General features: G+C 33.9%; 1 protein-coding gene and 1 non-coding gene across 2 annotated transcripts in view; one reads left to right on the top strand and one right to left on the bottom strand.

Moving 5' to 3' along the window:
- The window catches only part of LOC113391647 (fatty acyl-CoA reductase wat-like), a 35,587-nt gene that overhangs the window by 10,272 nt on the left and 6,367 nt on the right, over positions 1-18,948 (top strand). The window contains exons 2-5 of the mRNA XM_026627680.2: positions 4,290-4,485; positions 8,170-8,431; positions 18,019-18,134; positions 18,445-18,567. Coding sequence (XP_026483465.2) covers positions 4,294-4,485; positions 8,170-8,431; positions 18,019-18,134; positions 18,445-18,567 — 693 coding nt within the window. The 5' untranslated portion in view covers positions 4,290-4,293. The remainder of the gene's footprint in view (positions 1-4,289; positions 4,486-8,169; positions 8,432-18,018; positions 18,135-18,444; positions 18,568-18,948) is intronic.
- On the bottom strand, positions 16,191-16,263 carry Trnav-uac (transfer RNA valine (anticodon UAC)). Its single transcript has one exon. It is a non-coding gene; the product is annotated as a tRNA-Val (tRNA).

The raw sequence follows: 18,948 nt of genomic DNA, 5'->3' as shown, positions 1-18,948 counted from the left end.
AAATGTCTGCGATCTCTTTCGAGATCAACCATATAATGAAGGCTCTTTCAATATGTTTGTAATGTAGTCAGTATTGAATAATAGAATACCTGTAAACTTCAAAATGATGTCGCAAATTATTGTCCGCGATTGAAAATATCAAGATAACCAGTCTCCTGTGTCAAGTTACTTAAAAGTAACTTTATTTGTACTTAAAAAATATAAAAATAAGAAAAATAAAATAGTTACGGTACAAATCACGACTGCGTGGATCGGTGGCAAGATATCACCTCGCCTTATTGCCTGCAATGGTGTTAGTGGGGCTGGTTCATTTTGGTGCCACGAGGATCGGTCTTGCTCCAAAGAACTACGTAAATTAGAATATTGGTTTGCAGACAAATTAATAGTTCCACAGATCATGTATTTATTGAAAAAAATCTTATATACATACTGTTATACAAATACTAAAAATTATTATAAACTGGTATGTTAAAGATTAAATATTGAAATATAATTATAAAAATCTGTAATGTAAATTAGACGCTTAGCGGCAAATATTTTTGGCCTCTAAGTCCAAACACGCACACCACAGCAAAGGTCACTTCATATACACAACGATATCGTTTTATAACAGGTAAAATATTACCAATAAATAACTAATCACAAAATACGTCATAACACGCGGTAACACAATTATTAATATACAAAGTTAGCTTAAAAGAGTTACAAAAATACCTACGCGATGTTATGGCTACACAGCAAAAAGTATTATTCAAATGATCTCTATTTTAATATAATTTTATTTATAACATGTATCAGGACCGGATTAAAGTTGTTTTTATCATTTTATAACTTCCTTAAATCATTTTTTCCTATCTCACCGCTATTTAATACATAATTACGATATTTGATGGCAAGTGCTCACCACAGGCCATAGACATTGCCGCCGTTAGAAGTGTTACTCATTCCTTAGATCTCCAATACGACCCTAACCTTAGGGGCTAAGTTATTATTTCCTTCGTGCCTGTAGTTACCCTGACTCACTCTTCAAACCGGAACACAACAATACTAATTGCTGTTTGGCGGTAGAATATATGATGAGTGGGTGGTACCTCAGACGTGTTTCAACAAAGCTCTATTTATTTATTTATTTATTTATAGATTATCGAAAAACCTTCGGCATATTCACAAAATATTATTAAGTAAAAGTAGGAAACAAATTCTTGTACAGTGTGACACGCCACTACAGGCGTTTACATTATACATACATGAAATAACAAAAACTAAACTCTACACTCCTACATTAATATATCTTAACAATAAAAATAAAAATATGAACTTTAAAATGAAAGAACAAAAATTACTACAAATTCAAAAGAAATAAACCATGAAATAAGAACAAATATTCAATTCGACACTAATTAAGCACAGAGGTTAACATTTTCTTAAAACTATTGCTATTATGGCTAAATGTATCTATCTCTACCGCCTCTCATCTCCCATCTCTGCCATCAAGTTCTTCAATAATTTAATTGACAATGGATTTCAATCCCTACTCCTCTCAGCATTGGCTGGGGGCAGGGGCTACCGACACGACCTAAACCCACTCTTCCATCAAATAGAATCTCATACGTACTTTTGAATCGTCATAACAATATTAGATTTATAATGAAAACCATTGAATAAATCAAAAGTAACACTTTATCTCAAACTAAATTAAATACTAAATTATATAAAAATAAGTTTATATGATAATGAATACGAAATTATGCTCATTTATCATTAATATAATATTGTTGTGTGTACTAAAGCTATTTTATTTAACAAAAGATTTGAGTTTATTAACAGGCAAGTTAAAATTCATAGTCTATATTTTCAGACAAATACGAAACACTTTACACGTTTTAAACTTTTCCTCGTCTGCTTGTATACGGATGTATTTCTTGTTTTTTATTTGGTAGCTTTTAACATTTTAGATATAACACTAATAAATTTACGACCACTAAGCGAGTTTAGTCGAGTTTGTTAATAGATATAGCAATAAAAGGTCGCACCCGTAACCTTCGTGTTCCAACGCCACAACACTGACCTCAAACAAATCGGGCCGTACCGGTCCGACCGGTGACAGATTATTTCAATTTTTATTTCGCGATCCACTTGTTATTTCCGGTAGACTCGACTCAACTCGTCCGGTGACAAGTAATCTTCATCATTTACTAAAATAAGGAAAGAAAAATTGTAAAATTTTGCACAACATTTGAAATGCACGCGGGGCAATCGCGGTGCCAACAATTCGACAGACATACATATTTCCTTTTTTTGATTCACCAAGAACTTGTAACATTTGTATATATCTATGACGGGTTTAAACTTACAAAATACTGAAAAAAAAAGATAAGCTAATTATACGTAAACCCCGCATGCGATAAGGCTTTAAATAAAACTTAACAACAAAATACAAGAATAGTTGAAAATAAGTGAAAAGTACCCCACACTCGATTGTAAGAAAAGAACAAATTAATAATTGATTAAAAATATATATTTACATGGAAAAAAAAAATCAAATGTATATCATTTTCCTTTTTTTTTTTAAATATAATAATAGATAGAATAGGATGGATCTGAACATTTATCGGTCACGCCTACCTATAGATGTTGGTAGTTTAAGAAACTTTTCCCTCACATCACCAATGCGCCACCCACCTTGGGAACTAAGACGTCCCTTGTGCCTGTAGTTACACTGGTTCTTACACCCTTCCAACCGGAACACGCGATAAAATATTCGATGAGGTATGTACCCAGACGGGCTAGCACAAGGTTCTGCCAACAAGTAAACCTAGGTAGGTTTAAAAGTACTAGATTAAAAGATATACCTACAGACATACAAACATGCTTCGCTTGATTTAAAATACAATTTACAAAATAAATTTTTGCACGTATCTAAAATATGAAATATTAAAAAAACTAGTCTAATGATTGAAAAACTGTAAACGTTGTAAGAGATTCTGTAGTATATTTAGTATCAGCATTGCACCCGTGCGAAGCCGGGGCGGGTCGCTAGTTGTAATTAATTAAGCAAAGAATAAACAAATGACTTATCCTGATAGAGTTGGAGATCTGCCTTTGACTTCATGACTAGTCATCACGTGTTATCGTAAAGAAATAAAAAGTAATGCATTTGTGTTTTGTCCGCACAAATGCAAAATGTAATGCAAGTTATATTCGTAACAACTTTATATAAGTACAATTTTATTTTTTAAAATATATATATGCAGGTACTTCTATCGTTAAATTAATTATATTTACTTAAAGAATAATAAAAAACTCAGTGTTTTATATTTGGTGCGCATTGACACAGAATATTTATAATGATTCTAATAATCTTTATAATATCTCTACAGAATATTTTATTATATTATATATTTTTTCTAATTTCCGAATCAATCAAAAAACGAAATATAAGTGTTTCCTGTAAAGTTAAATTAATTAATTTAAACGTTATGTTTAAAAATATGAAGACGTTTGATAGAATTCCATGCAATCGTGTGTGAACTTTTGGAATACTTTTTACTTGCCAACCAACCCTGGTAACCAACCCTGGGTAAATGACCTCTCCAAGCCGAACGTACAAAATAATTGGAGTGGCGGATTTCATGTAACATTTTTGTAAATTCAATTAATGTTGCACTTTTTTATGTAACAAAAAACCTGTCCGTCTCATCTCCACCTGTCAATTTTTAACAATTATCGTCATCATCATCAGCAATTATATCAGCCAGTTTACAGAAAAAGCTAATGAATTATACAGCAAAACCTTTCATCCGTTAGTGAAAACCGCATGTAAATCCGCTTGGTAGTTTTTGAGATTATCGCGGTCGCATAGACAATCAGACAACGGCGAATCGACTTTGTTTTATAACATGTTGTATCTTAGTAATTGTACGTATAATATTACTTAAACAGCTCAATAATTATAACTTAGCTTGTAGCTAAACCTTCTCTTTTGAGACTTCTGTCCCGTGGGAAGCTTTCGAAATGTTGGATTTAAATATATTCAAAAGAAAGCCTTGCTTTTCAGTCATATAAATAAAGAGATGGAATGTGTGTAAAAGTTTCGTCTGCAAGATTGTTAATACTAAGTTACTTGTCGTTTCTCTTTGGTAGAATCTACAATCCGAACCGGTAGTCGCTTTACGTTTAATACAATTCTATAAAATGACGATTCAAAAGTGCCTACACGAATAAAGAATATTTTGAATTTAAGTTAATATGGGATATATCAATTTAGACAAACAACGCTTTTGTTACAGAAAGATGAACTATTCCTTAGACGAGTCGCCGCTGGCGCGAACCGACCTAACCAGAGACAAGATCTCCAAATGGGTTGAAGGGCAGCGCAGAGGTGAAAACATCGACCTGGATGTCTACGGGAAGCCCTCGGACAAGCAGCTGAAGGAGCTGGAGAACGTCAGGAAGTTGAGCAAGGAGCTGCAGGACAATTTACACGTATGTCCTAATTACATAAACTTATATACGTCGAGCTCGGAGTTCGTATTCGTGGTGATCCAATGTAGGCCAAGTTATCAGAATATCGGAAGTAAAAGTAAATCGGATTAGTATTTAAAATGACACGACATTTCAATGTTACATAACACTGAATTAAGTTTTAGAAATAAATTTGTACTTTAGGTTACCCGTCGTTCCTAGTCGTTGTATAAATTAATGATTTACACAATATTTATTAAACCATGGCCGAGCCGAGATGCCCCAGTGGTAAGAACACATCTCAGGGTGGCATCTTAACCGATGATTGCGCGTTAACACTCAGGCAAGCACCACTGAATATTCGTATGCTAAATTTGTGCGCTTTGTGCGGCGGTGAAGGAACACATCGTAAGGAAACCTGCATGTGTCTAATTTCAACGAAATTCTGCCCCATGTGTATCCACCAATCCGCACTGGAGCAGCGTGGTGGAATAAGATCCAGTCCTTCTCCTCTAAGGGGAGGCCTAAGCCCAGTATTTTGTTCATACACTACACACATAACATAGCAAAACGGAACACATCCTACAAAAACTTACCTTTTTTTATAATATACTTAATGAATATATTAATAATGAATATAAAATGTTTTATAAAAAATAATAATAAAGCCAACAACAGGTATTAAAAGTGTTTACCTCCGCCGCGTATAACTCGAGATCATTAATTTATAAAAATGTAGATGTTTTAACCACAAAGTTGAAATTTAGTTGAATATGATTCGAGATCCGAATTATGATTAGGATATTCGCACCTACAAGGTCATTGCCGTTTTTTTCATTGCAATAAATATATTTTTCTCCTCAATTGTACGTTATCATTAAATGAGGCACATTTTTAGTAGGTACGTTAAACTCGGCAGTGTAATTCTGTAACAAACCACTTCGGATCTCACTCGGGAAATGTTGACAATCGACTTACGCCATTTTACACGTGTAATAACTAACAGGTAATTATTACTTTAGTCCATTGAAATGTTACATTGACTGAACATTTTCTAGAGGACGCAATTTTATTTATGGGGCATGTAGGGGGGGGTCAATACAACCTTAACCTCAAGTTTGTGGGGTTAGCGCCCTTGTCCCCCGCCCGCCATCTTGAAAAAAGGGGTGGAAACATATTTCTAACTATATCTCCGAAACTATTAATTTTACGGAAAATTTGTAAAAACATAATTTGTAGCAAATCGTTGTGGATACAATTATGTTTATATGACTTTTTACCATAAAATTAAAATTGAAAAAGTTATAAGCAAAAAAGTGAGAAAATTTGCTCAAAAATTTTCTTTTTTGCTTAATAACTTTTTTTCTTTTTAATTTAGGACAAAATTACATTAGAACGAATTTATAGAGCATGTCTTTCTAAACATTTTGCTTTATAATTTTTTTTATTTTGGTCAATTTCAAACGCTGTTACAGCGCTCCAAAGTCGACCAGGTTCATCAATGCTCGTGATAACTCAGCCAAAACATCTTGTTTACCTTACTTTTATAATCTCTTGTTTTCTAGAAACATATTTTCTAAAAAAAATTAGGGACAAGGGCGCCAACCCCACAAGCTAGGGGTTAAGGTTGTATTGACCCCCCCTACATGTCCCACAAATAAAATCGCGTCCTCTAGGAAATGGACTACTTAGTCAATGTCACATATAAAATTCTGACAATTCACGCTTGTTTTCTGCGGTGAGGCTCGAGTTTCTTGTTCCAGAATCTTCGTCGGAGTAGCTATGCTAAATTCCAAGTCAACAATCGGACTGGTTTCGGAGATCTCGTGATGTGGTTGTTAGTCGTATTTCGTTTATATAATTGTGACGTGATAGCTCTATTAAACTATTTTTAAAATTAATTTTGACTTAAATAGATATGATAATGTTTTTCATTAATATATTAATCAAAAAAAGGTTTTAAATTATATAAATGAATAATTAATTTCCTTTGAACGACGGTTTTATTTATATGAGAAACATTATCGGTATATTAACAAAATAAGCAACGCAACAAAATTACAACAATAGTAGGCTAGTACAGTGTGATACATACTGTTGACAGATCGCACTCGTTTGAGGTCATCGACGTTCCTATTCTTGTTTAAAACGCATTCTATGATGTCCTCGACGCTTTCGGTCACGATGGTCTCAAGGGAGACCAGCCAAAAACCCAGAACGTATCCGCAAACACAGGTGCGCTATCTATTAAGAAAACCGGATGCATTACTATTAGGAAAGAGTTCAGGATGTAGGACTAACAGTTCAAATTTCCAGACGTAGATTCTTACAGACAATTTTCGATTGGAGATTTTAAATATAATGCCATTAGAAGTTAAGGCAGTATTTTCAATTCTATGTCGGTTGACAGATCGTTATGAAATTTGGGAAAAGTTTGATGATGAACTTTTGAGCTCGGGGAATAGCTTAGTAATGTATTACAAATAATCTCGGGTATCTAGGTATCGCAACTCCTGTGTGTCTTAAGGTAGTTTTATTTATAATATGTAATAATATAATTATGTTTGTGTGCAATTAAGTTTATAAAGTATAAATAATATAATGACGTCCTTCTGAAGCAACAAAGCCAACTGTGCCAGAAATATTTGTTTCGTACATAAATGTGTGTGCAAACCCGGGTGCACTCTCATAAACCTAGACGGAAAATTCGACACTCGTAGAAGTGTTTACATATGTTTATTTTTTTTGTTGCATAAATGACATAACATCTTAGTTCCCAAGGTTGGTGGCGCATGGGCGATGTAGGGAATGGTTAATATTTCTTACAGCGCCATTGTCTATGGGCAGCGGTGACCACGTACGATCAGGTGGCTCAGTTGCTCGTCCGCCAAACTAAAACCATTAAAAAAAGGCCAAAAGGAACTCAATAATAATTGTATACATAATTAATTAACGGATTTATTACGGAGTTACCTGAACCCGCGGCGGAGAGCGACCTTGGCTTGTAATTTAAATTTAAATTTGATGTCAAATATGGCTCGACATTGAAAGTTACCTGAATGGTTTACTGTTCTAAATAAACTTTTATGGAATGTATTTGGCAAATAGTACGAACTTAACAAACACCTACATGCTTATGTGTTTAGTTAGTATTATTGAGTTCTTAGTCTCAACCGAATTATCGACGATCAAGCCCTTTCCGACTTGCTTGATCCTTTGGCTTCGCTTAGAGATGTTGGATCACTCTGTATCTTATACAGTATTTTTTACAGAGAACGTTCTGAGGAATTGTTTTAATTAATAATATATAATTCCTGCTGCTGAATTTCACCTTCGGACAGCGCGTCGAAATTCGTTTGGAGGAATGAAACGTTCGCTTTTTATCTATACTACTACATTACTACATTTGCAACAATTACGACCGAACAAAAACCGCTGATCTTCTTTTGTCGGTTCTTCTCAGATTATGATATATTTAGGTCCAGATATTTTATGACGTAATGATATCTGAAGATCTCTATTCCTATTAAATCCATTCGACCGTTTTTTTGTAATAAATAGTATTTGTTTGTAACAAACATACAAACCTCCACATTTATAATATTAGCACGATGTAGTCGTGTACAGTGAAGTATGCCTTATTAATGAATATTCATTTATCTGGAGCTTAAAATTTATTTAAAGGTAAATGTTGAATATTTCCAGGACTTAGAAAATTCGGTTCGCATAGCGGAAGTTGAAAACCAAGCTATGAATCCCACCGCTCCCATGCTCGACTCCTCGGAGGAGCACGAGTTCGTCTCCGCGAACCAGCTCGACGATTACTACGCGCAAGAGGACCAGGTCGACGCGCGGGAAGCCGAAAAGCAGAGACTCACGAAGGGTAAAGCGAGCAAAACAGATATCCAGAGGTTTTATAAGGACCAGTGTGTGTTTTTGACGGGGGGGACCGGGTTCTTGGGGAAAGGTGAGTTTGTTTGCTGGGTCGGTGGCGGGTTTTTGTTTGGTTAGAGTTAAGAATTACACAGATATTCACAAATTGAATATATATTGTTATTAAGTAGATTTTTACTATGAAGCTAGTTTTTAGTATAATTTTAGCTGCCTGTGATTGGACTTTTGAGGCTCAGGTTGGGTCTGTTAAGCTTTCGTGTTGTTTCGTCAGTAAATTCTCATTATCAGCTCGGGTTTAGGAAATCCAACGTAAAGCCGGTCGTAACGTATTTTGGGTGCGACTGAAGTGGTTTGGTTACTGCATTTTATAACGTTGTAACGTAATATTCAGATAATCTTTTATTTTAATTATTTATTTTGAAATTCACAGAATTTAAAGTTACATTTCAAGCGTCTACCTGTTGCCGTTATCAATATCGAGCAAAAGCGAGAAAAACATAATGTCTGTTGAATGGAAGCCCCTTTAATGTATATTTTATTCTTTTTTTTTAGTAATTTTGGTTAGAGCGGTAACAGAAATACATTATCTGGGAAAAATTCATTTGTCTAACTATCACGGTCCATGAGATACAGACAGCAGACTCTTTGTAATAGGGTTCCGTTTTACCCTCTGGGTACGGAACCCTAAAAATCTGATGAAGCGCGAGAAACATTATAGTAAAACAACAAAAGCGTATACAATTTACCGGCAGTACGTTTCTGTTTCCCGTTTTGTTACTGCGACAAAAGTGCCGTCTCTTTAGTCTCTTTTAATTTTTTAAAGAAAATTATATTTGTTTTTGATGTTTTGTGCCTTGTAAATCTCATACGATAATACTAGGAAAAAATAAAACAATTATAATGATACTTGTGATCAATTTATTCGTCAGACAGAATTGAATGCGCCGCACTTTGTTGACAGCACTTTTTATTAGACGCAATATTTGCACTTGACCACTTGCATCGGTTGACTTCTGTCACATGTTGCTCACAGTGAAATAGTCAAATTCTTGAGTTAGAAGCTTGATTAGCAATATATGTTTAAGTTCAAGTCTTTGATTAGCAATATATATTTTTATCAGTAGCGTAACTATCGCAGAGCAAGGGCATCAGGGCTCCTAAGGTAAGGGGGCCCTGGGGCATAATATTAATACAAACAAATATTTTTGTATATTTAAGGACTTAATTTTAATAATTTTTATTTATGATGGTAATTAATACATATTTACTTTTAAAAAAAAAACAACAAAAGCCAATTTATAAGCTAGATATATATTAATAGCTGTTCTAAAAGTGATGATACTCGCGGAAGATAAAAAGCTCATCTTGTTGATTATTCGGTCTCTGTCACCGCGCACTGGCGCTCAAAGGAACAGTTTTACTTTTTTACAAAATGTCATGCATAGACTTATTTAAACAGTATTTTAAGATATTTTTGACAGAGTCCTGATTTTTTCTCAATGCAGTGCCGTCGGACCCTTTGTCCGTGTAGCTACATCACTGATTTTTATAATACGTTACAAGAAGTGCCTCGTAGATCGAAATATTTAAGGCATATTATGATTTGTGTGTAATGTATTGTTATAAGAAATGAATCAGGTATTGTTACATCTTGGCTCGCGTGGATTTAAATTTTTAAGAATACCTTTAAAAATATATATATATATTTATTTATATATGTATATCGTGTTTTGTTTTTTCTTGCATGTGTGTGTGTGTTTTAAGTGCTTATGGAATGTTTTGAGGTAAGTTTTGTTTTTTTATTATTTTATATTTGTTTTTGTTTTTTTTTTTTCGTGTTGATACGGTCGCATGGACTTTGCATTTGAGTGGTATTGTTTTGTTGTTTGATTTTTTACACATTTTTTTTGTGGTGGAATAAAAGTATACCGTATATTGGTCCAAACGAGCATGTGTTTCACCATTTATCTGGTGATTTCCGAATAATATATAACATCACTTAGATATATAATTACACTTAAACAACGATCATTTACACATAGCTAGTGAAATTATGGGCAGTGGTTATTTGCCATGAACAATAAATTCTTCTCCGGAAAGCTGCATCTTCTGGTGTAAGTTTTATTTAAATTGGTTTAGTAGTTTTTTCGGATAGAGAAAACAATCATATATTTATATAGTTTTCTTGAAAGGCAACTCTGTTACATTTTGGAATTATTTAATATTTAGTTCTATTATAAGTATACAAGCTAACAAAGATATTGTTATGAAAGAGAAAATGCTTCTTTTAGCATTAAAATTAGTATATGCTACGTTCAGTTATTCATAAAATACTATTTTTTTTTTTAATTTTGAGGAGCAAAATTAACTATTTATTTTTAGTTTTAACTATAAAGCCTTCTCTTGTAGTTTATATTTCTTGTCTCGGCTCAATTGCTGTGTAATAATTATTTGTTTTTAATGATATAGGTAGGTGGACGAGCAAATGGCCCACCTGATAGTTAGTGGTCACCACCGCCCATAGAAAATGGCGCTGTAAGAAATATTAATCATTCCCCACGTCTCCAATGCGCCATCAACCCTGGCAGCTAACGCGCTATAACCCTTGTGCCTGCAGTCAGACTGGCCCACTCATGTGCCACGAGCAGACAGCCCTTCCACTGTTTATTATATGTGTAACACTTGAATAATTACATCTTATATGAGGATCCTTTTGTGAAGAACTTTGTTGTTTATTTAAGAAAATAGCGATTACGTCAACGTGCAAACATTCCAATACGGCTCGTACTAAATGTAGAATATGTCACGCGTTTATAGATTCCGAGAGTTTCAGCTTACAGAATTACCTTATCTTGCAAGTATAGATTTACATATGAATATTTACCCCCTCTGTAAAGAGTTCCTCCTAAGTTTTACTTGGTGGTGCCTTCGTGCAAGCCCATCTGGGTACCTACCGTTCACTTATGATAGTTATATTCTACCGCTAAGCAGAAATATTTTTTTTGTTTGTAATGATGTGTTGTTGTTGGAGAAGGGTGTAATAACTAAGTTCCCAAGGTTGGCGGTGCGTTGGAGGTGTGAGGAATGATTAAAATGTCTTACGGCGCCGTGGCCAATCTGGTGGCTAAAATGCGCACCTGTACCAATTACATAATTTAAATAATGGTCTCAGTGCTATGATCAATACGATCTCTTAGGCATGCGCGCCTTTCTGATTAGGAAGTCTTGCAGTACACAAAATTACTTGCACCTGCTCTTTTCTCTCGCCTCAAAATCTCGGGATCAGTGACCTTATGAATTAGGTTAGCAAATATGCAAATGTGCCAGCCGATGGTAAGAGGTCACTTCCAGCCATTAGATATTGGCGCTCTAAGTAATATTTACCATTCCTTACATCACCAATTCGGCAAACTTGGGAACTAAGATGTCCCTTGTGTGGGCAAAACGGGCTCACTCACTCTACATATCAGAACACAACAATACTAAGATTACTAATTATTGCTGATCGGTAGAATACATAATGGTAAAGTCCTCCTATCAACAAGAGGCAGTTTTTTATTATAATAATGATGTGTATCTTGGCTGCATGTCTGTATAATTTGCGTAATTATAATTATGATTCTGAAAAGGAACGACCTCTACGATCTCTGTTATTTAAATCACGACAGTAAATAACGCTTCGTAGTCAGCAGTCAATTAATCAGTATTATGTATTTCATACTCGCACAGAATATTTTATTCGAGCGTTTAGGAAGTTCAGTTTACGAGATCAAATGAATTACAGCTAAATCTCTTTCTAAAACTGTGATTTCCGTGGTCGAGTAATGTGTACACCGGTTTTCATGGGTACGCCAGTCCGAGCTCCCGGGTTCGAGTCGATGTAGATCAAGTTCATTAGTTTTCTATGTTGTCTTGGGTCTGGATGTTTGTGGTACCGTCGTTACTTCTGATTTTCCATAACACAAGTGCTTTAGCTACTTACATTGGGATCAGAGTAATGTATGTGATGTTGTCCTATATTTATTTATTTATATTGCGTATATATATAAGTAAGTAATATATATATAAGGCGTTTGCGCAATTAATAGTTGCTGTTGACATCAATATAATAGAAAAACTAATGATTTATCCCTTACATAATCACAACATATAAAATAAAGTCTTGCCGTTACGTCTGTACGCGATAAACTCAAATAGCTAGTATCTATTTGTTTTATTAGACGTACTCCGTGTGCTATAACCAGTAGGTAATTAGTTTTTTCTCTTTGAATATAACAATTATGTATTTTTTTTCTTTCCTATATTATGTATATATTTGTATATAATTTTATATATTAACTGCGGTGTCATTGATGATTGACCTACGTGTAATATTTATATTGTTTTTGTTGATTTAGCTGTTAATGGAATGTTTTGTATCGCATGAATTATTAAATATGTTTTTATAAGGTGTGATTTATTTGCAGTGGAGGTTAATCACCACAAAATACTCAACCTGCTTGTTCAACGAGTTGTACTGTGCGGGATCTAGTGGGGTGTATGTGTAGGTCGTTGTTATGAGATAAGCCATCAACGGGAGATAGATCAGCGTAACAGATAAATACCTATTACTTATCAGAAGACGTTCAAGGACGTAACCACGTAAGGCCAGGCTTGTACGAGGCTTACGTTACTCAACGTTAAATATCGAAAACATAATTAAATATATTTTTTAAATGTATACATTTCTTTATATATAAAATATTTAAATTAAGGCCTTAATTATAAACGAAAAAAAATATAGGTACTCTACAAATCATGAATGCCTGGAATGGTGGCAAGAATGCTACGTTTCCCAGTCGAATTGCAAAAAATGAACTAGCCTTCCTGTGACCAGTGAAGGCAAAAAGGCTAGGCTTTACTTATAATGAGGCCTCTTGGTCCAACTGTAACAATAGTTTGATCATGTTCTAATAATAACATGTACTCGTATATTACGTCCATTACTTTCTTGAACGTCTTTTGGCCGCGGCAGTTACGCACGTTACCAATTTTATTTTCAATGTTGACAATATACAGTATACTTTGATCCCAAGATGTTGTTGGAATGGTCTAAGAGTCGAGCGACACGTCGTCTAATGTTATTTTTGTGTTGGCCTGTCCACAGATGGCAGGATAAGTCTGAAGGCGAGTCGCGTCATAGAGAAGGTCGTGCTCTGAATAATATTACCATAAAAGTGGACTGTTTTCTACTCCACCTTGTGTATTTATTGCTAAATTATATATTCAAGGTGTCTGTTTAGATTTTAAATAAATATTTAATTAATATTGTTGTTTTATTTCTTTTAACTTCTATATTTAAGACATGTTTTTTGTTATTACATTTTAATGTATGATGACATACTTACCTACTTATTTATTTATTAGAACCGTAACCACTAATGTACATGCGTATGGTCTATTTCAACCATAAGAGATCGAAAGCAAAATAAACAACATCAGACGTCGAATTGACGCGATGTGATCCGCCGAGCGCTTAAAATATCTGTGGATATTCACTATTGCTTTTCGAAAAAATGGCGTTTTAAACGTCGTCGAAGTTGCTATCGGAATTTTTTAAGTAAAATTAAGGAGGATATAAGTAGTTAAGTTGAATACAACTGTATTATAATACATATATATTCATATTGTTTATCTTCCCTCTTCGATTGGAATAGGCTTTATATACATATATATATAATGTAATAATATGTATATCTTTACTTATGAATAACATTACTATTAATAAGTACTTATTCAATGGGTACAAGCGCCTGGATCACGCCGAGCCCGTGCCTCAGACGGTAGCCTGATCCGATTCCGACGTGAAAGAACTTGCTTAACTCAGAACTAATGTTTTACACGACACCAATGAATTATGTGTATAAAAAGATATTAAAATGATTAATATCCAAAGTGATAGATACTCGTCTGTGATACAGATAATAAGAATTCGTATTATATTTGATATTAAGGTTTACATTAATGGAGTCTTACAGACGTAACTTTAATACAATTTTAAAAGTTAGATACATGCTAGAAGTGTAGTCTATTGACGGTAGTGAGTTTATATTACAAGAGAGTTTTATTACTTTTTACTTTATTTACCGACTTTTTTGGAATTTGTACGGTAACACTACAGCAAAACGAACTGCAGCAAAAAGAGTTTGTATACCTAATAGGCTATTTGACTGGTTTTTAAAATGCATTTTATATTATTTAGTAGAGGTTGAGGAACCTTTTTAATTCTAGTACATATTTGCTGAAAAATATCAAAATAAAAATTCCATATTTAAATAGTCCGCGAAAACGCTACTTTGACAATATGGCGCTGCAATGGGGTCGGTGACGTCACTTGCCTGTATTGTAATCTGTGGTACATATAGTAAGGCAAACGAGGTTAATAAGCAAGTGACTTCATCATAAGCCCGACCAATCGGGAGCGTTTTATGTCACAAACGTTTAATAAAATGCATTTTTATTTATGGATTCTTGAATAAATTAATTATTATTTTCAAGTTTCGTTGATAAATATCCATTTTAAAACTCATAATTTAAACTGATTACAATAATTGACAGTTTAATTATCGCATTGTCAAATAGCCTATTGTTAGTAAGCCTGGTTTTGATGTTACGACGCATATAAAAATATAACTACGTCGTGTTATTTTTCTATAATAATGATTCTAACGGCAAGAGGCGTACAGATAAATAAACACGCTTAGCCTTGATTCGACATGTCATTGGTCGACGTCTAAAGTAATCGGTGATTTCTCTATTGAATAGATTTATTTACGGATAAAAAGGAGTTTTCAATATTTGCGAAGTTGTTTAGTAGGGTACGCGCACACCAAGTTTACACCGATTGTGTTTTTTCATTTTCACTTATTCCAGCGAGTTATTTTTCGAATTTAAAAAGTTTATGTACTTGTTTATTTGATATTATAACTTTTTGTATGATCAAAATACACTTTTTTTAAGTAGGCTTCTAAATGCAATTAAATTGTCAATTTACAGAGCTACATTAAGTGAAGCTACTACGGATTCGGAATTTTGATTATGAGGAGAACCGATAAGAACCACACTGTTGTTCGGTCAAATACGATTTAAATATAATAATCAATAATTTTCACGTGGAGACCACGCTTAGCTAACGTAGTGTAGGACGCCTTGTGGCGTCGTGGACGGACGATTTAAAAAAGGTGGTAGGTATCCAGTGGACAGCAATAGGCTGAAAAAAAACAACAATTCTATTTATGTATCCCGTATGAACATCAACGAATATTATAATTGTATGATATGATTGATGAACATGAGTAACTGCTCAGATCTAGCGGTTCATTCCGGTGTTTGCTTTAAAATAATATTCAAAGGTGCTAAAGTTAGAAAATTTTAAGATAATACACGTGGACTGAATGCTGAGGGATGAATGTTATATCATTCGAAATGCTATGAAAAGAGGCAAGAGGCAAACGTAGACGAACATTTAGATAATTACATGATCTTTATTGTAACCTCTTGTGTAACATTATTTTTTTATAATAACACACGAGGAAAACATAAAATGTTGATACCTCAGACCTTTGACCTTGAATTTGTTTAGCAGACGTAGTATCTGTTGGGATTTTGATATTTTATTTGTGTACTGAACAACTGAACCAATTTTCAGCTTTATGCGAATTTGTAATCGGGTCATTATGTGTATTTTTTATTTATTTCGAAAGTATAAACTTCGTTCTTTATATTTAGTTAGTTTAAAACTCTCGGACAGTACTAATATAATATTACGTTTGTAAAAAAAAAATAAAAAAATATGATTCCGGCCAGGATCGAACTGGCGGCCTTCTGCGTGTAAAGCAGATGTGATAACCACTACACCACGGAACCCGATGGTAGTACTTGTGAAATACTTATCAACATAACTCGGATTAATATCAATATAAAGATTATTTATATTTTTTGACATACTTTACATCCGCGACACGAGCGTTATTTACAATATGCGTGTGTCAGTATGTTTAATTATTAAAATCGTCGCACCTCAATGACCTGGAATTTTTAATAAACACAATTTTTTTTATTTTATTTTAGTTCAATATGTATTAATTTTTTAAATTATCTATAATTTTAAATTATATTTACTTTATGTAGCAACAGCTTAATTGTAGATAGTACTTTCTTATGTATTTATCTATTGTGAGGTATATACTAATCAGTATGTTGTCGGTCGGTAATTAGACAAACTGCATTGATATAAAAATGTCCCACTGCAAGGCACAGATCTCATGTGGAGAAAGCTTGAGCGCGTGACAGAATCTCAACCAACACATGTGTGGTTCCTGACGAAATATTTCGTTCATCGCTGAGCACGAGGTGAACTTTAAACGCAAATTAAACTCATAATACGGAGACGGTCTGTGTTTAGAAATATTTAGCTAGAGTTATTAATTATACTACTATAATTTTGTGAGGTAAAAATTTATTAAAAACAAAAAAAAAATTTAATGAAGAAGTTATTTTAAATATTAATCAAAATCAAAATATACTTTTTGATTTTGATTACATAATTCTAAATAAAAATAAAAAAAAATGAAACCTTTAGTTTTTTCTGAACTCAGTATGAATTTCACTCGCGCGAAGTCGAGACGAACAACTAGTGTAAAATATTTTAAATACGAATTAAAATTATAAATGGCTGTACAATTCATGACCACGTGGAGGCAAGAATGCTGTGTTTCGCCGTCGAATTGCATTGCCGATTCTCTGGCGAATTGAGCCAATGGAGGCAACAAGACGGACTTTTCTATATTTTAGAAAATGGTTTTATTTTATTAATCTTACTATTTTTGTCAAAATATAACAATATATTATTTCAGTGGGCCGACTGGCAAATGGGCCACCAGTAATTGTAAGTGGTCATCGCGGCCCATAGATATCAGCGCTAAGAAATATAATATTAATCATTCCTCATATCACCAATGCGCCACCAACCTTGGGGATCGAGACTTTGTGACTTGGGTTACATTCACTCTCCCCCTTTGAACTGGAACACAACGATACTAAGTTATACTTATTTTTTAAGTTTATGAAAAGTGGGTGTTGCCGGATGAATTTAAACAAAGCCCTACCGTCTTGTAATTCAAAGTGTGTATTGAGAAACGACAGTCAACACTTTACTTAAATTTACTTCTAAGTGAAGCTTTCGGGTACAGGTTATCAATTGCGCGAATAGCCTTTACTTTCTGCAGGACAAAGATCGTATTTATATCAGCAACTTCGCTATCGGTAATATTATATAATATATAGTAACGATTATCCTATCAATGAAATAATTGTTACTGCACGACCACGTGGATTGGTAGCAAGAATCGTAACATCATTTCCCCGTTGAATCGTTAATGTTTGAGTATAATTTCTGTTAATATCCAAGCTTAGGACCGACCGAGGATTTCTTGACGGAAAAACAACCTTTAATTGAACCGACCTGACGTCAACACCCCACTCAACCACGGACAGAGTGAGTCAATAAAATTACGAGGCAGCTAAACGATTCAAAGTAGGGTGAGACGAGAATAGGGACACTAAACATATCTAAAAAAACACATATGAGTAGATATTTATAAAATCTGTTGTTTGTTTTAGTTTTAATCGAGAAGTTGTTGCGTTCGTGCGGCGACTTAGACACCATCTACGTTCTGGTGCGACCGAAGAAAGGCAAAGATCCAACCTCGAGGATACGTGATATGCTGGATGACTTCGTACGTAGTAGATAAATAAACTGCGATTTTGATTTTATAATTTAATTTAATTTAATATTATAAATGCTCAACTCAAAAACTCACTTTAGCTTGTTTCGCTAATACGTCTTAACTTATTGAAGTCGGTGGTGATTGCACCATCATGAAATTTACTAACACTTTGGTGTATTTGCGATACGTACAAGAGCAAAAAATGCAAAAGGTACACCGATTGTGGCTCTTAAATGAATGTCCTGATTATTATATAATAGTAAAATTAATATCTCTTAAAGTCCATGTTTAAACAAACTAATATAAGTTAATGTTTCAGATATTCCAAAGGGCTCTTGAAGAAAATCCTAAGGGTATCTATAAAGTGATACCGATTGTAGGAGACATGGAGCTGCCCGGTATAGGAATCAGTGACGAGGATAGAAAACTGCTCATTTCGAGGGTAATATTATCAAAATAGTAAACGACTGACTGGTACTTTATTCACTATCAAAGATTAGGGAGTCCCGTCAATTCATCTGATCGTCCAGAAATGTCGGAAGTGATTTGAATTGCTGTGTTGCGGTAGAAATGTTGGGTGATATGATATGCTAACAAAGCAATTGAGATTTAAACTTGCGCTTCCGGCCTTTCTCTTTCGGCCTTTATGCAATTTTTTTCAAATCAAATGCAGTCAAAATCACAAATGTTACAGAGGTGACAGAGATAATAAAAGTTAAACAAAAGCTTTGGGATTCGCTGTTACTACACAGTTTGACAGAAAATTTAACAAGTGACAAAATACTTGCCAACCTTCAAGCGTTATCAACTAAATAGGTCACTG

The sequence above is a fragment of the Vanessa tameamea genome, chromosome 30, assembly GCF_037043105.1.
Source record: "Vanessa tameamea isolate UH-Manoa-2023 chromosome 30, ilVanTame1 primary haplotype, whole genome shotgun sequence".
Taxonomy (NCBI): domain Eukaryota; kingdom Metazoa; phylum Arthropoda; class Insecta; order Lepidoptera; family Nymphalidae; genus Vanessa; species Vanessa tameamea.
This window is presented reverse-complemented; position numbering and strand designations above follow the sequence as displayed.